General features: G+C 32.8%; 3 protein-coding genes across 6 annotated transcripts; 1 reads left to right on the top strand and 2 right to left on the bottom strand.

Moving 5' to 3' along the window:
* Positions 1-1,402: 1,402 nt before the first annotated feature.
* LOC119829591 (translocating chain-associated membrane protein 1) lies at positions 1,403-6,799 on the bottom strand. Its single transcript, XM_038352172.1, has 9 exons — positions 6,658-6,799; positions 6,396-6,548; positions 5,878-6,066; positions 5,610-5,763; positions 5,103-5,280; positions 4,498-4,613; positions 4,075-4,220; positions 2,934-3,048; positions 1,403-2,447 (listed from the first exon to the last, which is right to left on the bottom strand). Exons 2-9 carry the CDS (start codon positions 6,525-6,527, stop codon positions 2,350-2,352), a joined length of 1,128 nt encoding a protein of 375 aa, XP_038208100.1. The 5' UTR covers positions 6,528-6,548; positions 6,658-6,799; the 3' UTR covers positions 1,403-2,349.
* Positions 6,800-8,181: 1,382 nt separating this feature from the next.
* Positions 8,182-17,507, bottom strand: LOC119829589 (ATP-dependent 6-phosphofructokinase). Of its 4 annotated transcripts, none has more exons than XM_038352170.1 (15): positions 17,356-17,507; positions 16,908-17,219; positions 16,621-16,825; positions 16,385-16,539; positions 15,723-15,831; positions 14,721-14,909; positions 12,631-12,774; positions 12,329-12,463; positions 11,661-11,824; positions 11,386-11,527; positions 10,449-10,631; positions 9,802-9,871; positions 9,296-9,520; positions 8,835-9,036; positions 8,346-8,487 (listed from the first exon to the last, which is right to left on the bottom strand). In XM_038352170.1, exons 2-15 carry the CDS (start codon positions 17,189-17,191, stop codon positions 8,346-8,348), a joined length of 2,349 nt encoding a protein of 782 aa, XP_038208098.1. In that variant the 5' UTR covers positions 17,192-17,219; positions 17,356-17,507. The 4 variants fall into 4 exon arrangements, with proteins under 4 accessions (XP_038208099.1, XP_038208098.1, XP_038208097.1 ...); XM_038352169.1 differs by lacking the exon at positions 15,723-15,831 and adding an exon at positions 15,406-15,514; XM_038352168.1 differs by lacking the exon at positions 15,723-15,831 and adding an exon at positions 15,927-16,035 and having other exon boundaries at positions 17,356-17,506.
* A 715-nt stretch (positions 17,508-18,222) lies between these two features.
* On the top strand, positions 18,223-22,288 carry LOC119829615 (potential E3 ubiquitin-protein ligase ariadne-2). Its single transcript, XM_038352219.1, has 9 exons — positions 18,223-18,311; positions 18,387-18,661; positions 18,742-18,988; positions 19,369-19,544; positions 19,837-20,022; positions 20,344-20,529; positions 20,634-20,750; positions 21,149-21,301; positions 21,963-22,288. The coding sequence occupies exons 2-9, from the start codon at positions 18,440-18,442 to the stop codon at positions 22,131-22,133; spliced, it is 1,458 nt and encodes a 485-aa protein (XP_038208147.1). The 5' UTR covers positions 18,223-18,311; positions 18,387-18,439; the 3' UTR covers positions 22,134-22,288.
* Positions 22,289-22,965: the final 677 nt, after the last annotated feature.

The raw sequence follows: 22,965 nt of genomic DNA, 5'->3' as shown, positions 1-22,965 counted from the left end.
GATATGTTAAGCTAATCCGTGTGACGGTTGATCAGGGGGAAATTTCAATGACGCATATAGATACTCATTCGACCAGAAAGGATCAAATTAATGACATTGACAATGTAATAAGCTACCTTAACATAGATCGAATCAAAAGGTACTCTCATTAATCTATCATATTTTCTAAAAATACTTTTCAACACAGCAAATAAATCCTTATATCTGTTAACTGAATTCAGGTGAGGCGGTAGTTAAAATTTATGAATAGTAGGCACCTAGTATATTTTCACATGTAGTTATTGTAAGTAAAATCAATATAACAAAATATAATTCAATTGAAACAAATAACGATGATCTATTCTGTTAAAACAACAAAATTATAGACTTGGGAATTGCTCAAACTTATGGATATTCAAATGGTCAAATAGTAATTTCAATTAATTATAGATGTTATTGACTAATTCATCTTAAGCAGTGTCATAACAATTAATATAAATTAGCCTTTGTGTCGTGGAAAAACACAAATAAAATTATATTATGATGATAGTTATCGTTCGAAGAACTAATATGTATTATGAAAAGATATTAGGTACAGTGTTATACTGTCTCTACTATAGGTAATAATATACAAAATGTCATATGGCAAACATTCATATATATATTTTTGAAATCACAATATCTACAGATATTATAAAATTTTCGATAAAGATTAGGTACATACATCATATATTACAAGTAGACCAGGCAAAAGTTTTTCTCTCAGGTGACACCCTTATCAGTTTGGTTTTAGGGATATAACTCCATAAAAATTAACCAAGCTGTTTAGGAGGACCAAGTCGTTTCGGGTAGCATAAGAATTTTATGTAAATAGATTCTCCATGCGAAACAAATTCAGCTCCCGATTAATCTGTTTCGTACTTTTATATGAGTATAATCACGTAATTTAAATAATCTCACGCCGTCAACTTTCGTTTATTGTAAGTCCGTCAATTGAAAGTTATCAAATAATAATATAAAAATGAATAAATAAAATATTTTCATTTACACTACATCAGGATTCTTCCATAAAAAAAACTATATTAAATATCCAAAAATTTATTTTGAAATAAGTCAACATCAAGCTTTTAAAAATTGACAAATCATAAAAATTAAAAATTATGAGCACATTTCGATATAGGAAGAATTACAATATTAGAATCTAAAGACTAACAACAGTCACGAATACATTCATAGAATCCAAAAAAAACATACGGTCGAATAAAATAGTTGCTGTTCGTCCTATAGTTTAGTAAAGTGTAAAAATAGTTTATTAAAAGAGCACCCGGACATTCGAAACCCTATTGAGGAAGTATGGTAAGTGTACTTACAAAAATAGTTACGAAATACATATAAAAAATATAATAAAAAAATAAAATATAAATAATTTAAAAAGCATTTTATTGGAATTTCTGATAAAAATATTTACTTATGCAAAATAATCGAATGGAAACATTTTATCGTGTTCAGACACAGTTTCGTATTGGTACTTATCAATATATTCATATAAAACAACGCTTTAACCTAAACATTTAGTTTTTTTTACATTTTAAAGAGATATTTTACAACCCTGTATCCTCTATACATTATTACAATAATGTTTAGTCTAACATTGTAGTTAAAACATGTTTTTTCACGTATATTGGGCGTTTAATAATTGTCATGAAACTACACAATAAAACATACATTTAGAATCTCATTAAATAATAACTTCGTTTATTATATATTATTAAAATATAACACAATACATGGAATATTTATAGAAATGCTACACGTTTTATTTTGTGCTTCGACAATTAGTAACTTTGTATTTTGAATACAGAAACTAAATTATACACTACACATAATAATGGAAGTACAACCTATCGAATGAAAAATATATCCGGATTACGACCACGGGTATTTTATATATTTTTATGGAATTTAAATAATAAATTTTAAACAAGAAGTTTTAATATGGGCGAATGTTGTTTTTTCTGCTAATGACTCAGTTTTACGCGGGAGAATTGCGCCTTAATTTTAATGAGGAGAGATAAAGAATAAATAGGAAACAAAGTATGAAACAAAGCTTTATTGTCATCAATGTTTTCAGAAAACAATTCGTGATAAAAAAAATCTTACATATAATATTTTGTGCATTTTATTTATCACCTAGTCTTAGATTATTGTATGCGCGATCGCTCCCGCGTAAAACAAACGTCAATCAAATTGAACACCAATAGGAACAAATATAAATAAAATTTCTTTTAAGTCAACATGTTTCGTTATAAAAGTACGTAATGTTCAGATGATTTTGTTGTATGTTTCCTACAACGACGTTTGTGTGCCGCTTTACTTCTTAGCGGCGGCGGTTTGTCGCTGCCGAAGAGTCTTGTTCGTGTTCTGGTCTACTTCGGGCAGGTCCGATTCCTCGTTGTGGACTTTCTTAACTGCAATTTAAAGATAATTGTAAATGCATCAATGATTTTGATTTTCCTGTCTTTTTTCAGTTTCAAAAAAGATTCAACTTTTGACGATACATGTGACGAATGGACTCGCTATGACAGGTCTTTGTACACTTATTAGAGTTTAGTGACAATACAATAATTTCATTAATTTATCTCATTATCCTGATAGGATCGCCAGGAAAAATGATTTCCTTACATTTTTTTTTGTATTTTTAAAAATGATGTATATTTTTACTTACTCAAGCTATGACAATAGCTCGAATATATGTTTTTAAATTATGTACTTTTATGACTCACTTCTGTATATAAACGAACCGGTCACGGCTTCGCTCGTTTAAAATTTCTCATATACACGATCGTATACTCGAAGTAATATATCAATTATAAACTTCGTGTTTGAAATTTTTAAACATAATTAATTGACTTATATTGTTTGAAATATACATAATTTTTTTTTTCAATAATTACCTTTTTCTTTCTTCGGCCTGTCTTTCCTCTCCTTCTTGGGTTTGCTGAGCGCAAGTTGGCGCGCCTCCTGGCGTTGCTTCATTGTTTCAGTAATGAAGTTGAACATCAGGTACACCTACAAAAAATGTTTAAAAATTTAATTGACAATTAGTAGTATTATATCTACAATAAAATATCATCAAAGGAACGAATCAGATTTTTCTACTACAGAACCGATTATAAAAATTTTACCCCCCGTAGAAAGGTTTATTATTTCTAACTAACTGACATAGGACTGTATTATTTTCGTTCCGACCAGGGCAGAACGGCTAACTGTAAATTTCATATACATACTATTATTCTTATGAAATTATACGAAAATCCTAAGAAGAAGCTGTGATAGCTTTTATTTTAATAATATGTAGTATCAATATTTTCAAACCCATGTTTGGATTTCGTAAGATTGTGAGTGTAATTTTTATTTTGGCCTGGTTAAACGTCAGTCAAGATATCAAGCATTTGAAAATATCAAACAAAATTAAAAGAAAACCACATTAAGTAACGTCTTTTCAACCGCCTACTAATATGTATAACAAACGAGAAAATTTATAACAATATATTATGGATCTTTATTTTTGTAATTTCAGACGAAAACTACTACACGGATTTTGATGAACGGACTTGGAAGTGATGTGTTTGTGAATAACAAATAAGAAATTCTAGTCTTTGCCCGGTTTTTGCGGGTTTTAAAGCATCTTACGGCATGTTCCGTCAAGTGTATCACGTCATGTCCTGTCAAACCGGCCTGTCATACTAGTATTTATCCCACTAGCTTTTATCCGCGGCTTTGCACGCGTTAATTCGGGGTTGTTTAAGAGGTGTTATTATACATTTAATCTTTCCTCTTGAATCATTATATCTAGTAAAAAACCCCTATCAAAATCCGTTGCGTAGTTTTAAAGATTAAAGCATACAAATTATATATATTCTAGGGACAAAGGGACAGAGAAAGCGACTTTGTTTTATACTATGTAGTGATATCGCGTTTTTAATAAAAAGTCACGAAGCACACCATTCTGTCAAACCATATCAAGTCACGTCACGTTCTGTCAAACCATCAGTGACGTGACGTCACGTGACGTCACGTCGCGCCACCACTGACCTGGAAGGAGACGAGCAGCGAGAGCGCGGCGACGCGCACGAGCAGCGGCGCGGCGCCGGCGAGCCCGAAGTAGAACGTGAGCACGCCCAGCACCAGCGAGCAGAGCCGCACGCCCACGAACACCGCGCCGTTCACCAGGCTCAAGACTACGTGATACGTTTTTGTTTTCTATTTACTTTTTCGTTGCTCGGTACACATAATATACGGTTACGCTAAATGACAGTTTTCAAATTTGAGTTCTTTTGAATGGAAAGTCGCAATGTTTTGAAAAAGCAAAAAATATGAGTACTGTTAATATTGATCAAGTTTTTATTAAAATTGAAATTAAAAACTTAATATAGTTATTTTGAATGTTGTCAATTGTGGCTATGTATGATGTTAAAACCACTGTATGCTAGCTGTTGAAAAAAAATAAGCACTCACATTTGTCTAAGAAGTCCTCTTTTTCACCACGAAGAATGGTGTTGAGGCGGTAGCTGTGAGCAACAAACTCGGCAAGGGAATGCAACACAATGAGAGCCACTCCCACACGTTGGAACCTGTGAAAAAGATTGAAGGGTAAATTGTAGGAAACTTAACTAGACACATATATATCTTTCTTACCTTATGAGAATTAATTTTTGGTGAATTAAATCCTATCCCATTATCTTACTAATATTATAAATGCGAAAGTTTGTAAGGATGTGTGTGTGTTTGTTACTCTTTCACGCAAAAACTACTGAACCGATTGCAATAAAATTTGGTATGTTGATAGCTGGACATCTGTAATAACACACAGGCAAGGCTTTTTATCCCGATAGTAGTACGGGATACAGACTTACACGGGTAAAACCGCCGTGCGCAGGTAGCATATTGTAAAGTTTTCGAAAATTAACTTAATTAATAAAAGCCATTTTTTATCATACAAGGAACATAATTTTTCTTTTGTTCTTAAAGTTATTTCAATTTTTATCAAATGTAAACTGAAGTGAAAATCAAATCAAATGAAATATTTTTGCCTCAAAGAATAGTAGATCATGAGCACTCACTTGAAGGCATATGCCAAGGTAACAAATGTGAAGGCAACAACGGCTTGTCGGACGCGTCCAGCCCACTCGTCTTTCTTCACCCTTTGGAAGTACAATTCGGGGATTGTGTGAATCCAGTAAGCGGCTTGGACTACCCACCACAATTTTAGCAGGAAGGTCATTGGGTGGTTTGGGTAACCTACACAGGGATATTTCTTTATTTATGTTATTCTCATTTGATTTCTTTTCTTGTAGGATTGTGGTACTTTTATAAACTCACTATATATGACTAACCACCTCCTTGGTATATGCGGGAGCACAAAACTGAGGAGTGCAATTTTCAATTCACAGTGGAGATTTACAAAATAAAATGTCTCAGTCTAGCAGGACACGGAAAGCTAATCCCACTGTTCCATTAAAAAAATCATTCAGTGAAACAGTTGTATATCATCTGCCCAATACCCCATTATGGGACAAAGGGCTCTAGTTTTTATATATTAAAAAATAATTTATACACGGTCAACTTACCATCCCATAGTTGAGGAATGTTAAACAAGAATCCTTCACGGAAAATAGCATCTCCTCCCCAGATGAAAGTCATCAGTTGGAATACAACCAATTGGCCAGACTCATTGAGTGCACTCAGTCTTGACTTAGATAAATGAAACTTTTTCGATAATTTCTGCAAAAAGAACAATTGTTGCTGTTATCACAAACATGCAAGGCAATTTTAACAATACTATCTAAGTGAATTTTATTAAGTTTAGGAGAGTACAGGCTATATATAAATTCTTACATCTAAAATATATTCCTGTATGATTGCATGCATAACAATGCACACAAGTGAGTAGAAGAAAACAGCACAGGCATCTTTCCAGCCTGCTTCATAGAAGAATGCTTCTCCTTTTGGCGAGTCCCTTGTTGGTTCAACTCCACTGACATTGTGATGCAAGCTAATGAATAAACTTGCTATTGAACTTGTTGACTGAAACAAATAATAGCATATGTACATAAGTACAAGCACAGGTACATAAGTATCCCGTAAGTAATAAGTACATGTATAAGTATGTACTTATTTCTCTGAATACAGCATTCCGATACATTTTATTGACAAATTTAATCTTTTTGCAAATACCAGAAAATATCCTTATCATATCTTTTAAAAGTATTTATTTATATATCATACTATATATACTGTTGATATTACTTAACAGTATTTTTAATGAAATTATGTTCAAATCTATTAAAATTATATCATTAAAAGCTTATAATGAATGTACCGTAAGGCTTACGTGGCAAACTTTTAACACGTACCTGTACCATAAGACCGAGCAAGAATACCATAACAACACATGATACAATATCGGCATGGTTCTGTATCACAAATTCGTGACTGAAAATAGGTGGGTTCTTGTTAGTTTTTCTTCCAATTGCAGGCTTAACCATCTTCCCGGTGGTAACCTGAGACTAAAAAGTTATTCAATATATTACTTTATATACGATCGACGAAAAATGCAGAATAAATGAAGTTAGGAGCTCATTAATTTATAAGTTTTTATTTAACAAGAATATATACCAATTAACACAAAATACACGGCACCAAAATTGTTTCTAAATTCTGACAGAAATTCCAGTTTCGACTGACGTGACACTTTCACTTGGCTACGCGGTCAAACGTCATTGACACCATAATAACGAATGATTGTCTATGGGTATCCTTGTTGGAACCATCGAGTCTAAAAAGGGCCACTTTGAACTTATAAAGTTATAACCCATGCTTATCATCAAAGCTCGGCCAACAAGTCTACAAACGAAACTATATTTGCGTCCATTCAAAAGTGAATACCGTTCTTCTATTACCAGCGCTTCTATTTATTTTAAATATTAGAAAGTCTTAATGGTTGTCATGTTATACTCCTTACCAAATAAAAAGTAATACTAGGATTTTTTTCATGTTGTCATATAGTTTTAAACGCCGTTGTCATTCGGAATGGCAATACGAAAGTCAGGTAATTGCCTGATTCGTATAGATTACACTGCGAGATTTTATACTGTAAAATTTTATAAGTGTGAGAGTAAAAGAACACAGCATATAAGCGGCAGTTACTAATTGCTACTTTAAAAATACACTATTGTTGGTGGATCGTTACCCGTTTATTCTTTCTAAGTTCATGGAAAATATATGCAGCAAACTGTTTCATAAAAATAAACCTTTTGAAAAATATGCTCCAGTTGCTATTAATTAATTTTGTTGCATTTTTGTACTTAGCAAAGCAAATTAACAAGTTTTATTGGCATAGAAATAGGAAACATCTGTTGGAAATTATTAAGCCTGTTTGGGTCACCCGATGAATCATATTAAGAGATTAGACCCTGGCTGTAAAGTGTTTGAAACGTGGGGTTAAATAATGTAATAAATAATGAATATATCACGTCTAAAATCCGTAAAAGTCTTTGATTTTTAGAACAAACGAATTTGAAAGCACTGTATTTTTCCTTTGTGAACAAATGGGGTTATAAATTAAAACATCTATCTGAACAAAGCATTTTTTAATTATGCAATTTTACATTATATTCAAAACTTGTAAATTATGTTTCACTTCTTAAAAATATTGATATATGGTCTAAACATCCTTAACTAAATCTCGGAACTGTATTTTTTTCCTTATAACTAAAATCTCAACATTCCATCCTAAAGTATAAAAATAAAATATGTATAACGCATAAATTATACAAAATACAAATTGATTATTGTAAAACCGTTTTAACAAGTTATTTAATATGGCATGATTTCCCTCCAAAAAAAAATAAATATTTTGACTATGGACAAATATATTTGATTCAACATTTAGTCCAAGTATTGTATGTTTTTTGCTGTCCTAAAATAAATACAAATAATGCGATAACTTCGGTCACGATTTTGTCAATTAATAATACAAATTTCTACTTCTAAGGTATTAAAAAGTCTAACCGTAATTATTTATATAGTTTTATAATAAAATACTTTTTCATTTTAGATGAATATTTTTATGTGAAGAACTGAGATACATATAATAACATAAGCATGATAGTAAACTGCCAATTGAAAGCTTATCTTTAATTTTTTTATTTAATCTAAAAAAATGTAAACATCTATCAATCTCTTATCAAGTGAGACAACATCAAATTTTTAAATTATAAAATAGCTATATATGTCTAATTAAATAACCATATAGTATTTCTTCTAATCGGTAGCTCAATACATTTTTGACTAGGACAAATAAATTAAATAACATTTTCAGAATCAATCTCTCCTTGTTCAACTGTCATGTACATGCCTTCTTCTTCGTATGTGGAGTCGTGCTTCGCCAAAATACGTAGTAATGGACGTAGCTTCATCCACCACTGTTGTTTAGGAATCCTTTGTCTGTGAATAAAATTAACATTTACAATTTACATGAATTACATAAATTTGAACATAAACTGAAAAAGATAAGTGAAATAACACTAATAAATATTTTTAATAACAAATATTTAAGAGTGGAATTGTTTTAAGGTAAACAAAATTATACTCATGAAGTATAAAAGAGGTAATATTAACTCCACATACTCTGTTTAAAGCAGTAATTTAAAGACCTCAATTTAAAACCCATTTTACTCCACAGAAAATAGAGATGAATTTTCAATTATCGTTAAATTCATAAGCGCAGTCATTCAATGCGATTTTCCAAGACCAAGTATAAAATAAAAATACAAAATTAGAAAACTACTCACGCGAAATTGGTCTGCGTCTTCAGTTCCTCGAGGGGCGTGAACTTATACTGACGCTTCACGATGCCGAGCAGGCAAGCGGAGTCCGGCCTGTTAGCGGGCCCCTTGTGTATCATATCCACGAGCCAGTGCAGACTCTTGGCGGCCATCTTGGTCCCCATGTTGCGGTCGAATGGTGTTGGCGAACCTCCTTGTTGCATGTGACCTAGCATGAAAATATTTTGGTTGCGGATATTAGAAACGTCCTTCGGCTATTACTAGCATTTAATAAAATTACCTAGATTTGATTTCTAGTAGTGAAATAAAAACATACTAATAATTTTTATAAACAAGACAGAAAAGCAAGAAAATTACATCAACCATCTCCGTCCACATAAAATACGTAATCTCACTCATTTTCATGGTGGTTATGAAGAACAATCCCAATGACCAAACTCTCCAGGTACATACAAATATAAATTTACCCAGAACATTCATCCTAGCCGTGAAAAGCCCTTTTCCCTCTTCCGAGTACAGGCGATAGATGAAGTCAGTATTATAATTCTCATTGGCCTTCTCGTTTCTCAGTATGAGTCCACGTTGGATTCCACCGGTCATCTTGGACGCCATGTGGTACACATCCTGCTGAAGATCCTTGATAGAAAACTTCTCCTCGTAGATGTACGCAGCATCAGCACCGCCCGCGAGACCTGCAAGTGTTTTTCTTGTGAGATCGAAAGGAAATAAACTAATACTGATATTATTATCAGCTCAATGGAACATGATGTGAATTTTTATCCTATGTCATCAGACATAGGATAAAAATTCATACACGAGTATCAACTCGGTTGAATTATATTTAATATTTTTTGTTTATATTAACTACTTGTTTCTTGTATTTTCCACACTTTTTTTTACATGTATTCGATCTAATGTAATAGAATTTTTAGATACTACGTACGTAAAAGGTAAAACCAAAAAGTGCAATTACCTGCCAAGGTTGCCAAATAACCACAATATCCGCCCATTGTTTCCACAACGAACACGCGGCGTTTTGTCCCCTGTACATAATAGAAGGAAACATCATTATTGATACAGTTCAATAATTCAAATTACAATTTATACTTGCCAATGTGAGAAAATATGTATGCAAGTCATCTCACAAGTTTTGAATACACCTGAAGAATATTCAGGGAAATTCCCGTGTAATATTTTATTGCAAAATTCGATATGTGTTACCATCATGCAAAACCCATAATATGGTAGTCCATCTTTAGTGTGATGGATTTAAATATTACTTTATTTCAGATACATTGTAGACTCTAGATCTCTCTCACATACCATATTCAATTCAACACACATTTTATTTATTACTTTGATATAAGAGTGATTTTACCTTCATAACTTAAAGCAGTAGTACTGTTACATTGAAGTTAATGATTTTACTCCAAAATATTAGATAGTAGCTGTGACCTATGACGTTTATCCAGTCTCATAACCTAAATATCCAGCCTTGCCCTGAAAAATTATCCAGCGCGGTATATATCTGCGCCGGCGCACACCTGGCCCACGCAACCTTCGTGATAGGAAAAAGCTCTGGGTGAGATCAATTAATTATCTGTAGCCACTGTCCCTTACCTGCGCAGACTGTCGGATACGGTCGCAGATCTCGGTGATCTCGTTCAAGGCGGTATCAGCGCCGAGCGAGAAGTCAGTACCGGGTACGTTGTTACTGATAGTAGCCGGTACCACCACTAATGGGATGCAGAACTCGGGGAATTGGCCGCGGGATTCGTAGATCTCCAAGCCAGCTTGGTAAGCCTAGGCGTTTTAAATTCAAATGAAATTTATTTGTAAGAATGTAGTTACAAATTATAGATCTTATTACAATATTCTGCGGCTAATACACTCTACCCATAGTTGGGGTGTGCAAATATTGAAATCGAAAATTAAATTAACAATAATGCCCTACCAGATATACTACTTAATTCTCTTTTAATGTCATAAATTATTCAATGTCATAAAATTCTTTCACCATTAACCAGTTCGTCAGTCTCTTTTTAAATAGATTTACTGGTTATTATCCGGTATTTTATAATATATTTTAATAATCATAAATATTACACTATATTTAGCTGTGTTTATTCTACAAGTTGGGAAATGTAGCCAATTCTGATATCTTGTTAACATACTATGAGAGTTTACTTCTCCTTCTAAATATTCTGGGTGATATTTAACAAATAAACATACTTCTCTAATGTACATGCAAGTCAATGTAAGGATACGTAATTTACTAAACTGTGGTCTGCAACTCCCTTTGGTGCAATCCGCAGAGAGCTCGGATACATTTTTTTAATTTGCTTTTATTATGCTGCTTTTATTAATTTGGATGATGATGAACAATTCGTATACAAATTTGTTTCAATTAGTGTAAATAGATAATTTTATTAATTTTCTGTACTGTAATATAGCCTATACTCGAATGTAATTTATATCCTTTAATGGAAATGATTTAGATAAATAGACTATGCAAAATAAAAAATGTGGCTTAGATTTTTTTTAATTTTATTCATACCTCGAATCCTCCAATGATAAGCAGTCCTTGGATGTTGAACTGTTTGATACGAGCAGCGATCTCTCCTTTTTTATCTCCTGGCAATGTTCGCTTTGTGCCAAGGAAAGCGCCTCCTTGAGCCACCCAGCCGGTTACATCAGACCTATTTTATATTATTTTCGCTAATTATTGTTAAATATAAGCATATAATATATTAAATCAAATATAATAAGAAACTATATAGTAACGAACTTATACTTTGGAATAACGTTTTTCGTATCAACACGAAAACTTACCAGTCCATCTTAACAATGTTGCCGCTTATGAAGCCCTCGACACCATCGTGTATACCGAGCACGGTGTCTCCGCGGTAGATGCAGTTCCGCACGAACGAGCGCACGGCCGCGTTCATGCCGCACGCCGGCGCGCCCACGTGCATCACCGCTAGCGTCAAACCTTCCTAAATAAATAAATATGTGGTAGTCGAGCACGCTTCGGCACGAATTGGGCCAGCTCGCATCGGGGATGTACCACACCCCCACAGAAGACCGGCGACTGTGTTTCGTTCGGTGAGTGGGGGAGCCGGAGGCCCAAGTACATTTCCTTATCTTTCCCAGTCCTTTTCTTTATTCCTCTCGTCAATCCTTTCTTAATCTATTTCCAATTTAAAATCGGTAATTTGTAGAGATGAGATTTCCTCTCTTAAAATGTTGCGGATCTGGCGGTGGTAGCGCTTACCATCAGGCGACCCAGCAGCTCTATTACCAACTATGACATATTAAAAAAAACATACACCTCTTGGGCCGCCCTTCAGATATGATACATTAAACTAAAAAAATATGCACACATAGAGACCATAATTGAGAAGTTTGAAATGTACAATTTTTGTTATTATCTAAAGACCCTGTATTATTTGAATGTTGTAACATATTAAATAACATAACAAATGAAACCATTTGCTTACTACTGGTTTGCCAGCTTCATCGAAGGCCTCCTTTGGCGGTTTCAAGCGGGTCAGCATTTTGTACGTCTCCAAGTTGCGAGCGAAACTGCGCCCACGTAGTTGGACAGCTAACTCCCAATTTTTGTCTGCCATCGCCTGTATAAAATAACAACCAATTAAAGATTTCACGTTGCAAGCGTGTCAAAACAAAATAGTTTCACTTTAATCGCCTTTAAGGAAAAGCTTTCATAGTGTTTATGTACTTAATGTAAACTTATTGTCAAGATCACTATATGTATAGCATTATCCATAGAATAATTCACCTGTGCTACAGCCTTGGTGCGTCTAACGCACTCCATAAGTGGCAGACGAACAGCTTGATTCCCATCCAAAGAAACTACGCAAGGCTCTGTTTCGGGCGTCGCTTCCATTAAAGCCATAACCGCCTCTGCTCCCATACGACAACCCTGGTAAACAATTTTATAGCATTAAAAAATTACTATGATTTGCCGTTTGCAATATCTAAAAGCTATACAAGATTTACAAGTCTTTAACAATTAAATAAACTAAATGTTTTATTATAACATTTATTTTGTGTGTGTTATGATATCATTCTTTATGAGGCTAGCCATAAGGTTTCTCTACATAACACAATATTTTTATTGTTTATTCCCAAAGGGAATTGCAAAAAAAGTTGAAAACTACCATGAAAATCTGATACTTAATATTTTTATAGATAACCTATGGAACAATCAAGAAAGAATGCATAAATGCAAATTCAACGCATTTTAATATTTATGCGCCATTACATGTGTAAATTGTTGTTTAAATCAATTTGCTATTTTTGGCAAACGTTTACTTGCATTATGATGTGCGCATAAATTAAATATGTATCATCAAACTATATAAATAACTTCAGCGTAAACAATCTTTGTTCAATTAAATTCTATTATAATATGTACTAGCAATGCTTTGCGGTTTCACCCGTATAGATAGCAATCTCGTAGTAATAACAATCAATTAGTTTTCAATTTTTTTTTTTAAAGAAATATAGCCTGTGTTACTCAGTGACTACGTTTCTTTCTTGTGGTTAAATAATTTTTGAAATCGTCCATTTGTGTGAAAACATTACAAACACACATACATACAAAAACAGAAGTATTTCCTCTTTATATTATTAGTTTAGATAATACTAGCTGCGCCCCGCGGTTTCGCCCGCGTAAGTCCGTATCCTGTAGAAATATCGGGATAAAAAGTTGCCTATATGTTATTCCAGTTGTCCAGCTATCTACGTAACAAATTTCATTGCAATCGGTTCTGTAGTTTTTGCATGAAAGAACAACAAAAACACAAACATCCTCACAAACTTTCGCATTTATAATATTACTAGGAAGCAAAAGTAGGATAGGATTTTGTAGGATTGTTTTTTTTTACGATTTTAAGGCATCCTTAAAAGTGCCTTGCTATGTTTTTTTCAACTTTTATTCCAATTCAACCTGGAACGAGCTGAGACGAGCGAAGAGTTTAAAAAATGTTTACGTATAACATTCAAAAAATTAAATTATATAATAAGAAAGCTGCTATAATTATTATTACCGCAACCACAAAAAGAAAACATTGTCGTAATATAATATTTTTACAAACTCCATAGCAAAATCACTGATTGCTTGTTTCCCTATATTTCCTTAGAAATCGTGATGAAATAGTATGTGAAATTTACAATAACGCAATTTGATGCAATCGTGGACATATGTTTGCATTTTTCAAATAACCATAAAGTTTAATAAGTCGTTTAAATTTCAAGTGCCCCGGTGACGAATTCCTATTTAATTTACGAATAAAGAAAGGTCATTGCCCCTGGGCTCAGAAAACGAGTATGATACGGTCCTTTATTTGACATCTCATGATTTCCTTTACGACAACGCGGCCTTCATCACGTAGGCTGCAATTTCGTAATGCATGTGATAGATGCCGGGGAGCATTTTAAAGATATTATAATTTCTTATTTATTATTTAATTAAGGTTATGTTAAATAATAGCGGTTCGGTCCAACTTCACGTTGCGGAAAATTTTTTCTCCAAAGAAACTTCCTTATCCCTTAACGAAACGTAAAAAAATATCAGACTTGTTCGACCCGATCTCAAGTTTTGGCGATTCATTTGTATAGAATATACACATTTTATTCAATCGTCAATTATAATTATATTCCCTTTCGTATCGATTTTATCTAAAATAATAACACTATAGCAGGATACTGACCTTAGTAAAATTACTGTTGAACGATTTGGTTTAAAAATATGTACCTACAGTGTACAGAAGATACCTACATAGAGAAAAAAAATTGTCTAAAATAAGAATTTCACAATGTTAAGTACTAACTCAAATACATAGTAAAAATTTTGCACAGACTCACTAAAAGTCTATCAAAAGCAGATGGTGAGCCTCCACGCTGAACGTGACCGAGCACGGTGATACGGGTGTCCTGCTGAAGGTTGTCCACGACGACCTTCTTCACCAGCTCCGCGGTGATAGGCTTACCTTCCCGATCAATAGCACCTTCTGCTACTATGATAATGTTCAAACGTTGTCCCGATTTACGTTCCTGTTAGAAAATATTTATTATATTGTTATGTTGATGAAAAAACTAGCACATCGTTGCGAATGAAAAATCAATCATGCTCGGGAGGCTTGGATAAAGGATTGCAGAGATCATGCATTTAAAAAAGCTAAAGTAATAAGGTATATATATTAATCGAATTGTTAAGCATAAATAGGAACATAAAAAGGTAGATTGTGCATGCCCAGGGTTAAGAGAAGGTAGCGAAAACGCCATGTTAATACTTGTAAATAACGTGTAGAAAAAACGAAGTTTATTCAATGATCAATAAAAAATTAATTTATTGTAGTTGCTGTTTATATGAGCATTGAATATTCAGCCTTGATAAAACCAAACAGGACAGTAATAAAGCTAGAATTTATAAGAGGTACAAATTACGCGAGTCAATCAATTGTAATTGCTATGTGGTCGCAATAACAACAAAGATTTGTTATTCAATACATAATTTTTTGAACAGTGCCACTCAATTAAGCTTTCGTACCTGTTGCAATCTTTTGCATAGTTTCTCAACCCAATTATTGGGAACAGGGTCCTCTGGTATGAATACTTGATCAGCTTCTGACGCCAGAGCGGCAACTAATGCCAGATAACTGCAACAAGCAGCACCCGACCATAATGGACCATGCAAATGGTATCCAATGTTAAGGATAGTGCAAATTTTGATAAGTTGAGAAAACGAAATCAACTTAAGGATATCAACAAACATGATCAGTATGAACGCCAAAAAGAGCCAATTCAGTTTATGAAATGAAAGAATAAAAAGATCCTGCTCCCATATCGAGAATAACAATGTCTTGCCTGTTTTATTTTTGCACACATTTTTTTATCCCAATTGAGGGGCGCTGGGTCTTCACAACAAAAAGAATAAGTAGCTTCCGTACAGAGTGCCGTGAATACTGCAAGAAAACTAAAAAGGATTTACATTATGGTAGAAAATTATTGTAAAATGAGCACAAAATCAAACAGGGACAAGGGCAAGGTGTGTATATCATAAACTCTTGCCTGTTCTAACTTATAACAAAGTTTATCTCTCCAATCAACTGATGGTGGTGCTTCTGGGATAAAGACAAAATCTGCTTCCGATGATAAGGCGGTGACCAGAGCAAGATATCTATACCAACAATCTTTATTAGACAAACTTTCATGTGATTTAAAAATGTTTAAAATAATTCATATTATGTGAATTGGCTCCATTATTATTAATAAGCTTTTATATGTCTTACAATAATTTCATATTTATAAAAGCTAGCATAGAATATAATATTAAATGATGTGATTCAATAACTGCATTTAAGCTATATTGCAAATTCGTCAAACAAGAGTAACAACTCTAAATATATTCATTTTTTTATCTGGTATGAACATTTTAATTTCATTAATAAATATATAAAGCATTCAATATAGCAGATGAAATTTCAAAAAAATTTATTATTTTTAAGGATTTATATTCTAAAACTTACCCACAATGGCGACCCATAACCTCCATAATAAATGTTCTCTGATGAGAATAGGCAGTGCTTACAATGGCATCAATAGCCTCAATGATACGGTGCAATGCAGAGTCTGTACCAATTGTCATATCTGTTCCACAGAAATCATTATCAATGGAACCAACCTGGCAATTAAAAATTTTATTACGATCTAATATATTTTGAAAAAAGTAAAATTGATGATTCTATATAAAAAATATTCTTACCAGACCAGCAATATGTAAATACTTGTATTTTTCTCTTTGGTCTTTAGTTATTTTGTTATTCTCTAACAATTCATCCAATAAAGAAGACCATTCCTGTCTGAACAAGTTTGCACCAGTCAAGGACCCATCACCACCAATTACAACCAAGTTGGTAATACCTCGAGTTACTAAATTATAGGCAGCTTTCAATCGGCCTTCTTTCTTTCTGTTAAAAGAGAAGTAATTATTTATTTTAAGAAAATTATTAGTAGAGATGTCTGATGGCTCCGATGATCGGAATAACTTACATAAAATCCATGCAGCGTGCAGATCCAATGATAGTACCTCCTTTGTGGATTATGGAGCTGACTGATGACCAATTTGCTTCCTCAATATTATCACCCCCGTCCACCATCCCTTGATATCCCTCACGGATAAAGTAAACTTTACACCCCAAGTATATACCCATTCTAACAACGGACCGCACTGCTGCATTCATACCCTGAGAGTCACCACCGCTGGTAAAGACTGCAAGGCCCTTACCTTTATGAGAGCCTCGCTCTATAAATTTTTGCGTCTTTGTCACATCCATTTTTCTGATTTAAAATTGACCAATTCACCTAAAAGTTTTAATAATCATTATTTAATTAATTTTATTGATAGCAAATATGAGTGAACAAGATAAGTATTAATTTTTTATTACACTGAAAATGTGAATATCAATATCATCAAATGGTTTAAAAATATTTTACGCACCAATATAAATTTATTTTAATACCAACAAATTCAAACGCCGGAGAAGGTGAACTTCACCAAGGTGACCTTTTCTTAATTGTTGACATTTCACATTTGACATTTGTCGTAATTATGACATTACCTTACCGTCTCCAAATGACTACCATTTCCATACAGTAATTATTCTTCACACTAAAGTTGACTGATAAATTGATTTTATAGATTATGTAAAAAAATCAAAATGCAAAAACTTCTCAACTGATTATAAAAACATTATCGTAATAGCAGTTTTACCCCTGGCTCAATGCAGTCGAAGCCAACACAAGCAGCTAAAAGCCTGAAATAATTTTTCAAATCGGGTCCATAGTTCTTGAGATAAGCGCGTTTAAACAAACAAACTCTTCAGGTTCATACTACAATTATGTATTAATTAAGAAATAATACACATAAAAACAAAATACGTAATTTAGATTCATAATTAGTATGGTATTATTTGTCAACTAATCCGTCTAAAAACTGTTATCCGTAACATATTGTTTACAATTTAAAGCATCATATGTAGGTAAATATAGGTTATTTATATCTATTGATATGAAACGATTATATTGGGAAATGGGCATTCAGTGTGATAGATTAAATTTGGTTTATCTATAAATTACACATAGAAAGAGTCTTTTAACATTATCTAACGAAAAATAATACACCAAAATGGCAAGCAAATATTACGAAAGACAATTTTTTGGTCGTGTGTAATTTTCCGAGTTAAATTAATGTTCAAAAATAATAATGTTAATGTTTAAAGCAGGCATAATATATGCCTGCTTTAAAGGCATATCGTGAGCATAGTATACATTAATTTTCATCCATAGAATCTGTAGTAGGTAACTAGTTAGTACTTACTCTGCGATCTTTAGTCTGTACTATGTGATATTCTATGTAATCTATGCTGTATTGTCGTTTTAGTAAAAAAATAACAAGTAATAATTTTGCGAAAATTAAAATTTATATTTATCTACTAAATTATTCGATAAATAATATTTGTTTATTTTCAGTGCTTACAGTATTAAACAATTCCTGATAACGGCATAATAGAATAAGCGTCAAAATGTCAGCTGAATCGGACATGGAATATTCGGATAACGATGGTGACGATTATGATTATTACGGAGGACAAGATGATTGTGATATGGAAACCGTTGACCAGAGTAAAACTGATCCGGAATATTTTTTGTACTCTTGCTTGCGAGTCGAAGAAGTGGAGAAACTTTTAAATGAATCCATTGAACTCCTTAGTAATAGCCTTCATATAACTCCTTCCCTAGCAAAAGTTAGTTGAAACGTTATCAAACATTTGATATTCATCTTTTTTATATGCGAAGTGGCCACATTAACAATCTCAATTTACAGGTGATGCTGCATGCCTATAAATGGAATGCCCAAGAGATAATTAATAAATATAAGGAAAATGCTAATGAAGTACTAATTTATAGTCGTGTTAAACCTTGTGTGCCTTCAACACCAGGGAATTCTAGTCGTTCCCTTTGTGCTGTATGCGCTAATACACCTCCCATACACAGATTCAGTGCTCTAGCTTGTAGTCATTACTTTTGCAATGATTGCTGGGCTATGCATTTTGAAGTACAAATTATGCAAGGTATATATATTTTCGCCTTTTATATCTAGTAGCAATCCATAAGTCATTAATAGGATTTATTTATACTAATACTGACCATTATAATATCATCAGATACATTTCATTTAAATCATTTTATTCACTTTAATAGTGTGCTAGTTTTAACAAGGTGGTGCTTGTTTCAATAGAGCTCAAGAATTATTTGTTATAATTTTTTTTTGTTATATATCCACTCAGATGAATGGGCAATATATTAAGGTCCATTCTATTAAAAACGTAGAGCTTATTGAAAAATATGTATGATAAAATCTTGTTTTGACAATCATATTATAATTGATTCTGAGAATTTATTAGCTCCCAATTTTTTTATAAAGTTGATTAATTCTTTGCACAATAATCAGGTGTATCCAATACAATCCAATGTATGGCCCAAGAGTGTGAAGTAAGAGCACCAGAGGATTTTGTGTTATCACATGTCACAAAGCCAACTCTTAGAGACCGCTACCAACAGTTCATGTTCAAGGATCATGTGAAGTCGCACCCTCAGTTGCGATTTTGTCCAGGCCCTAATTGCCAGGTATCTATTAAATAATTTGTATTGCGCATTATAACTCCATGAATTTATAACTAAAATGTACCACTCATATCAGCCCTCAAATGTTCATTAATTATCATTTGAACTAATTCTTAAGTGCAATTTTTTATGGTAGTAGGAAGGAAGTAAGTAAGTCAGTATTAGTAGTAGTAATAGGGAATTTCCAACAAAGTTAAATACAGCAATGAATATATAAATAATATCTATCTATATACCCATAATTAAAATGATGTGTTCTATGTTTTATTTACTATATTCTCTTCTCTATGACCAGTGGATATTCAGAGCATGGGTTCGTGAAGGGGCACGCCGTGTGGAATGCCAGGGTTGTGAATTATTGACTTGTTTCTCATGTGGAGCTCCGCATCATGCACCTACTGATTGTGTTACAATACGTCTCTGGTTGACAAAGTGTGCTGATGATTCAGAAACAGCTAATTATATCAGTGCACATACTAAGGTATATTTAACACATAAATTGTTCATAAGAGCCCGTATTCTATTGAATACTCTTTCTTCAAGCTGTTTATGCAGATTTTTACTTAAGCTAAAATTAGCGTAGATTCAAAATTGAATAAACGGCAAAAGCAAATTATCGTCCTTGATGGTTTACAGCGTTTTAAGGCTTTTTATAAATAACTTACCGCCCGCGGCTTTGCTCGCGTGGACAACAAAATTTTGCACTTGGTGTATTTTCGGAGAAGAGTAGGCCTTATGATTTTCTTTTAAAATTATGTATTAATTAAATGATATTAAAAAAACATATTTTTGATATTCTCAGGACTGTCCTAAATGTCAAATATGCATCGAAAAAAATGGAGGATGTAACCATATGCAATGCGGAGCATGTAGGCATGATTTCTGTTGGGTCTGCTTAGGTGATTGGAAATGTCATGGATCTGAGTACTATGAGTGCAGCCGTTATAAGGAAGACCCTAATCTGGCAAGTGATAGTCAACATGCACAGGTAAATTAAATTACCTACGATTTATTTTTTGGCGTCATCATTATCTTCAGAAAAAGAAAATTCTTTAGTTATATGCATAAGTTCACAAGATATGTATGTTTTAGGCACGTGAAGCTTTAAAGAAATATTTACATTATTATGAGAGGTGGGAAAACCATGCTAGATCTCTGAAATTAGAAGAGCAGACTTTAGCAAGCTTAAAGAGTCGGATAAATCAGAAGGTAATGTTTAATGTAATGATTTGTTTGTTAATTTTTTTTTTATTTTTTTTTCTTATCATACTTACTAATGTTATAAATGTGAAAGTGTCTTTGTTTGTTTGTGCTTCTTTCACATCAAAATGGCGCAGTTTTAAGATATAAATTTTTTATTGGGTAGACTAGTAGCTTATGGCTCTAGAAGGCTACTTTTTATCGCGGAAAAACATTTTTTTCCATGAGAATATTCACTCTAACGCGCATTTGAATCACTCCGAACTGCATAAAATCGAATAGATGGCTATATTAAAAATGTGAAATACAACAACTGTAGGCGGAAAGTTAGCAAGTATAATATATTATTAAAGTAAAACTATAATGTATGGGTCACTTCAGTATGTGTTCTAAATCCACATTTACAGGTTATGGCAGGCGAAGGTACCTGGATTGATTGGCAATATCTCTGGGATGCAGCTAAACTTTTAAAACGCTGTCGGTATACACTGCAATACACGTATCCATTTGCATATTACATGGATATTGGTCCTCGGAAAGAATTGTTTGAGTATCAACAGGTTAGTACTAGTTTCAGGGTGATTTTTAAATATTCCTACCTCCCATTCTTTTACCTTTTGATTTGAAGAAAGAATTTACAATATTGTTATACCAATCAATAGTGTTCCTAGTGAGAAAAAATCCTAAAAGTGATTGCATATGGCAAACATAAAGAAAAAACAATTTGTTACCTAACAAGTTTTAATTCTAATCAATCAACTGTTGGAAATAATGGCCATGATTTGCAAAACATTGTTGGATACGGCAACTTTAAAAATGTAATCGCATTCAGTATAACAATAATATTTACTCTCTTAAATTATTTCTTATAATTTTTTAAATTCCTGGTTAATGGTATTGTATGTTTTTGTTTTGTACACATGGTCTTTCATGTAGCCTCAGAGAAAAGAATCTAACAATGGAACATGTGATAAAATAGAATTGTGTCCAAATCTATTTATTAATTTTCCTTTTATAACTGTATAAGATACAATCTAATTAAATTGTTATATGTATTATATTATGACTTTGAAATTTTATTGTTTTCTTTGTTTGTATCCTATTAATTAGCTTGAGAATTTTGATTTGATTTTTGATTATCACAACACAAATTATAAAAAAGGATTTTGAATGTTTTATTTCTTGTAATGTATTAAAAAAAAACTTGTTGTCTATTTGCAGGCACAATTGGAGGCTGAAATAGAAAATCTCTCATGGAAGGTTGAAAGGGCAGAAACAACAGATCGGGGGGACTTAGAAAATCAAATGGACATTGCAGAAAAACGACGTACAACATTGCTCAAGGACTTCCTAGATATACATACAAATATTGCCTCTAGTAGTAAAGTGTAAAAAAATCACAAATAAATAAAATATTTTTAAATTAACCAATAATGAAATATAACAGCGAGAGCACACTTGGACTATATTTGTGAATGCTAGATTTTTTTGTTTTGCCAAAGTATATTTATTGAAGTGATTTTGCAATAAAATAGTTAATTCACTGCTTTAAGATTTTTTTTTGCATTGCACCAAAGAATCAAAACCACCATCTTACAGTTTATCCTGTGGATCACTACTATGAATTTATCACTTTGCATATAATTATAGTTCATATTTATTGAAAGAGTTAGGTTTTATGATTAATCTAAACGGTTTTGCCCAAGTGGACTAATTTTTCTGCAAGATTTTAAATGTTTTTAAACTTACTGTATATTGTAATCCAAAAAAAATAAACGAAAAATGTTAAAAGCGGTTCAGTCGTTCAGTAGCGTAACCAACACATGTTTTTATAACCGATATATAGACTAACAAGCTGCTCGCTCTTCGGACACTGTAACATCTGATGCTGAACCGCAACAGACCACCTATGCTATAAGTATATTGTGCCTGAGAGCAAAAATTTTAAAAACTGCAACACCTCAAATGGATCTCAGAGCCCTAACTAACTATAACGTGTACTGGAATGAGGTCTTAGTAAAATTGTTCAATCTAATGGGCATTTTCTGTTGACTTATAGAAGCCGAAGAAATTTCGATAAATCTAAGAGCCCAGCTACACGATATTACATAAATAGAAATGATGTCTTAGCTAAAGTTATACAGTCTGATGGTCATCTTTCGATCCCGAGATCTGCAATTTTTTATTTTGAAATCAACGTTATCTGCGTATATTGCTTAGCCTA

Source organism: Zerene cesonia, chromosome 10 (genome assembly GCF_012273895.1).
Source record: "Zerene cesonia ecotype Mississippi chromosome 10, Zerene_cesonia_1.1, whole genome shotgun sequence".
NCBI classification, from domain to species: domain Eukaryota; kingdom Metazoa; phylum Arthropoda; class Insecta; order Lepidoptera; family Pieridae; genus Zerene; species Zerene cesonia.
This window is presented reverse-complemented; position numbering and strand designations above follow the sequence as displayed.

What these genes read in the sequence shown, in the direction of transcription:
- LOC119829615 (XM_038352219.1), top strand. Translation starts at nt 18,440, where the DNA reads ATGTCAGCTGAATCGGACATGGAATATTCGGATAACGATGGTGACGAT. An exon ending in TAACTCCTTCCCTAGCAAAA is followed by an intron (nt 18,662 to 18,741) that starts GTTAGTTGAAAC and finishes CTCAATTTACAG; the next exon opens with GTGATGCTGCATGCCTATAA. An exon ending in TGAAGTACAAATTATGCAAG is followed by an intron (nt 18,989 to 19,368) that starts GTATATATATTT and finishes CACAATAATCAG; the next exon opens with GTGTATCCAATACAATCCAA.
- LOC119829589 (XM_038352170.1), bottom strand. Translation starts at nt 17,191, where the DNA reads ATGGATGTGACAAAGACGCAAAAATTTATAGAGCGAGGCTCTCATAAA. An exon ending in CTGCTTTTGATAGACTTTTA is followed by an intron (nt 12,775 to 14,720) that starts GTGAGTCTGTGC and finishes ATTGTTTACCAG; the next exon opens with GGTTGTCGTATGGGAGCAGA. An exon ending in AAGACGCAGACCAATTTCGC is followed by an intron (nt 8,488 to 8,834) that starts GTGAGTAGTTTT and finishes TTTTATTCACAG; the next exon opens with ACAAAGGATTCCTAAACAAC.
- LOC119829591 (XM_038352172.1), bottom strand. Translation starts at nt 6,527, where the DNA reads ATGGTTAAGCCTGCAATTGGAAGAAAAACTAACAAGAACCCACCTATT. An exon ending in TGCTCGGTCTTATGGTACAG is followed by an intron (nt 6,067 to 6,395) that starts GTACGTGTTAAA and finishes TATTTGTTTCAG; the next exon opens with TCAACAAGTTCAATAGCAAG. An exon ending in AGAGGACTTCTTAGACAAAT is followed by an intron (nt 4,221 to 4,497) that starts GTGAGTGCTTAT and finishes CGTATCACGTAG; the next exon opens with TCTTGAGCCTGGTGAACGGC.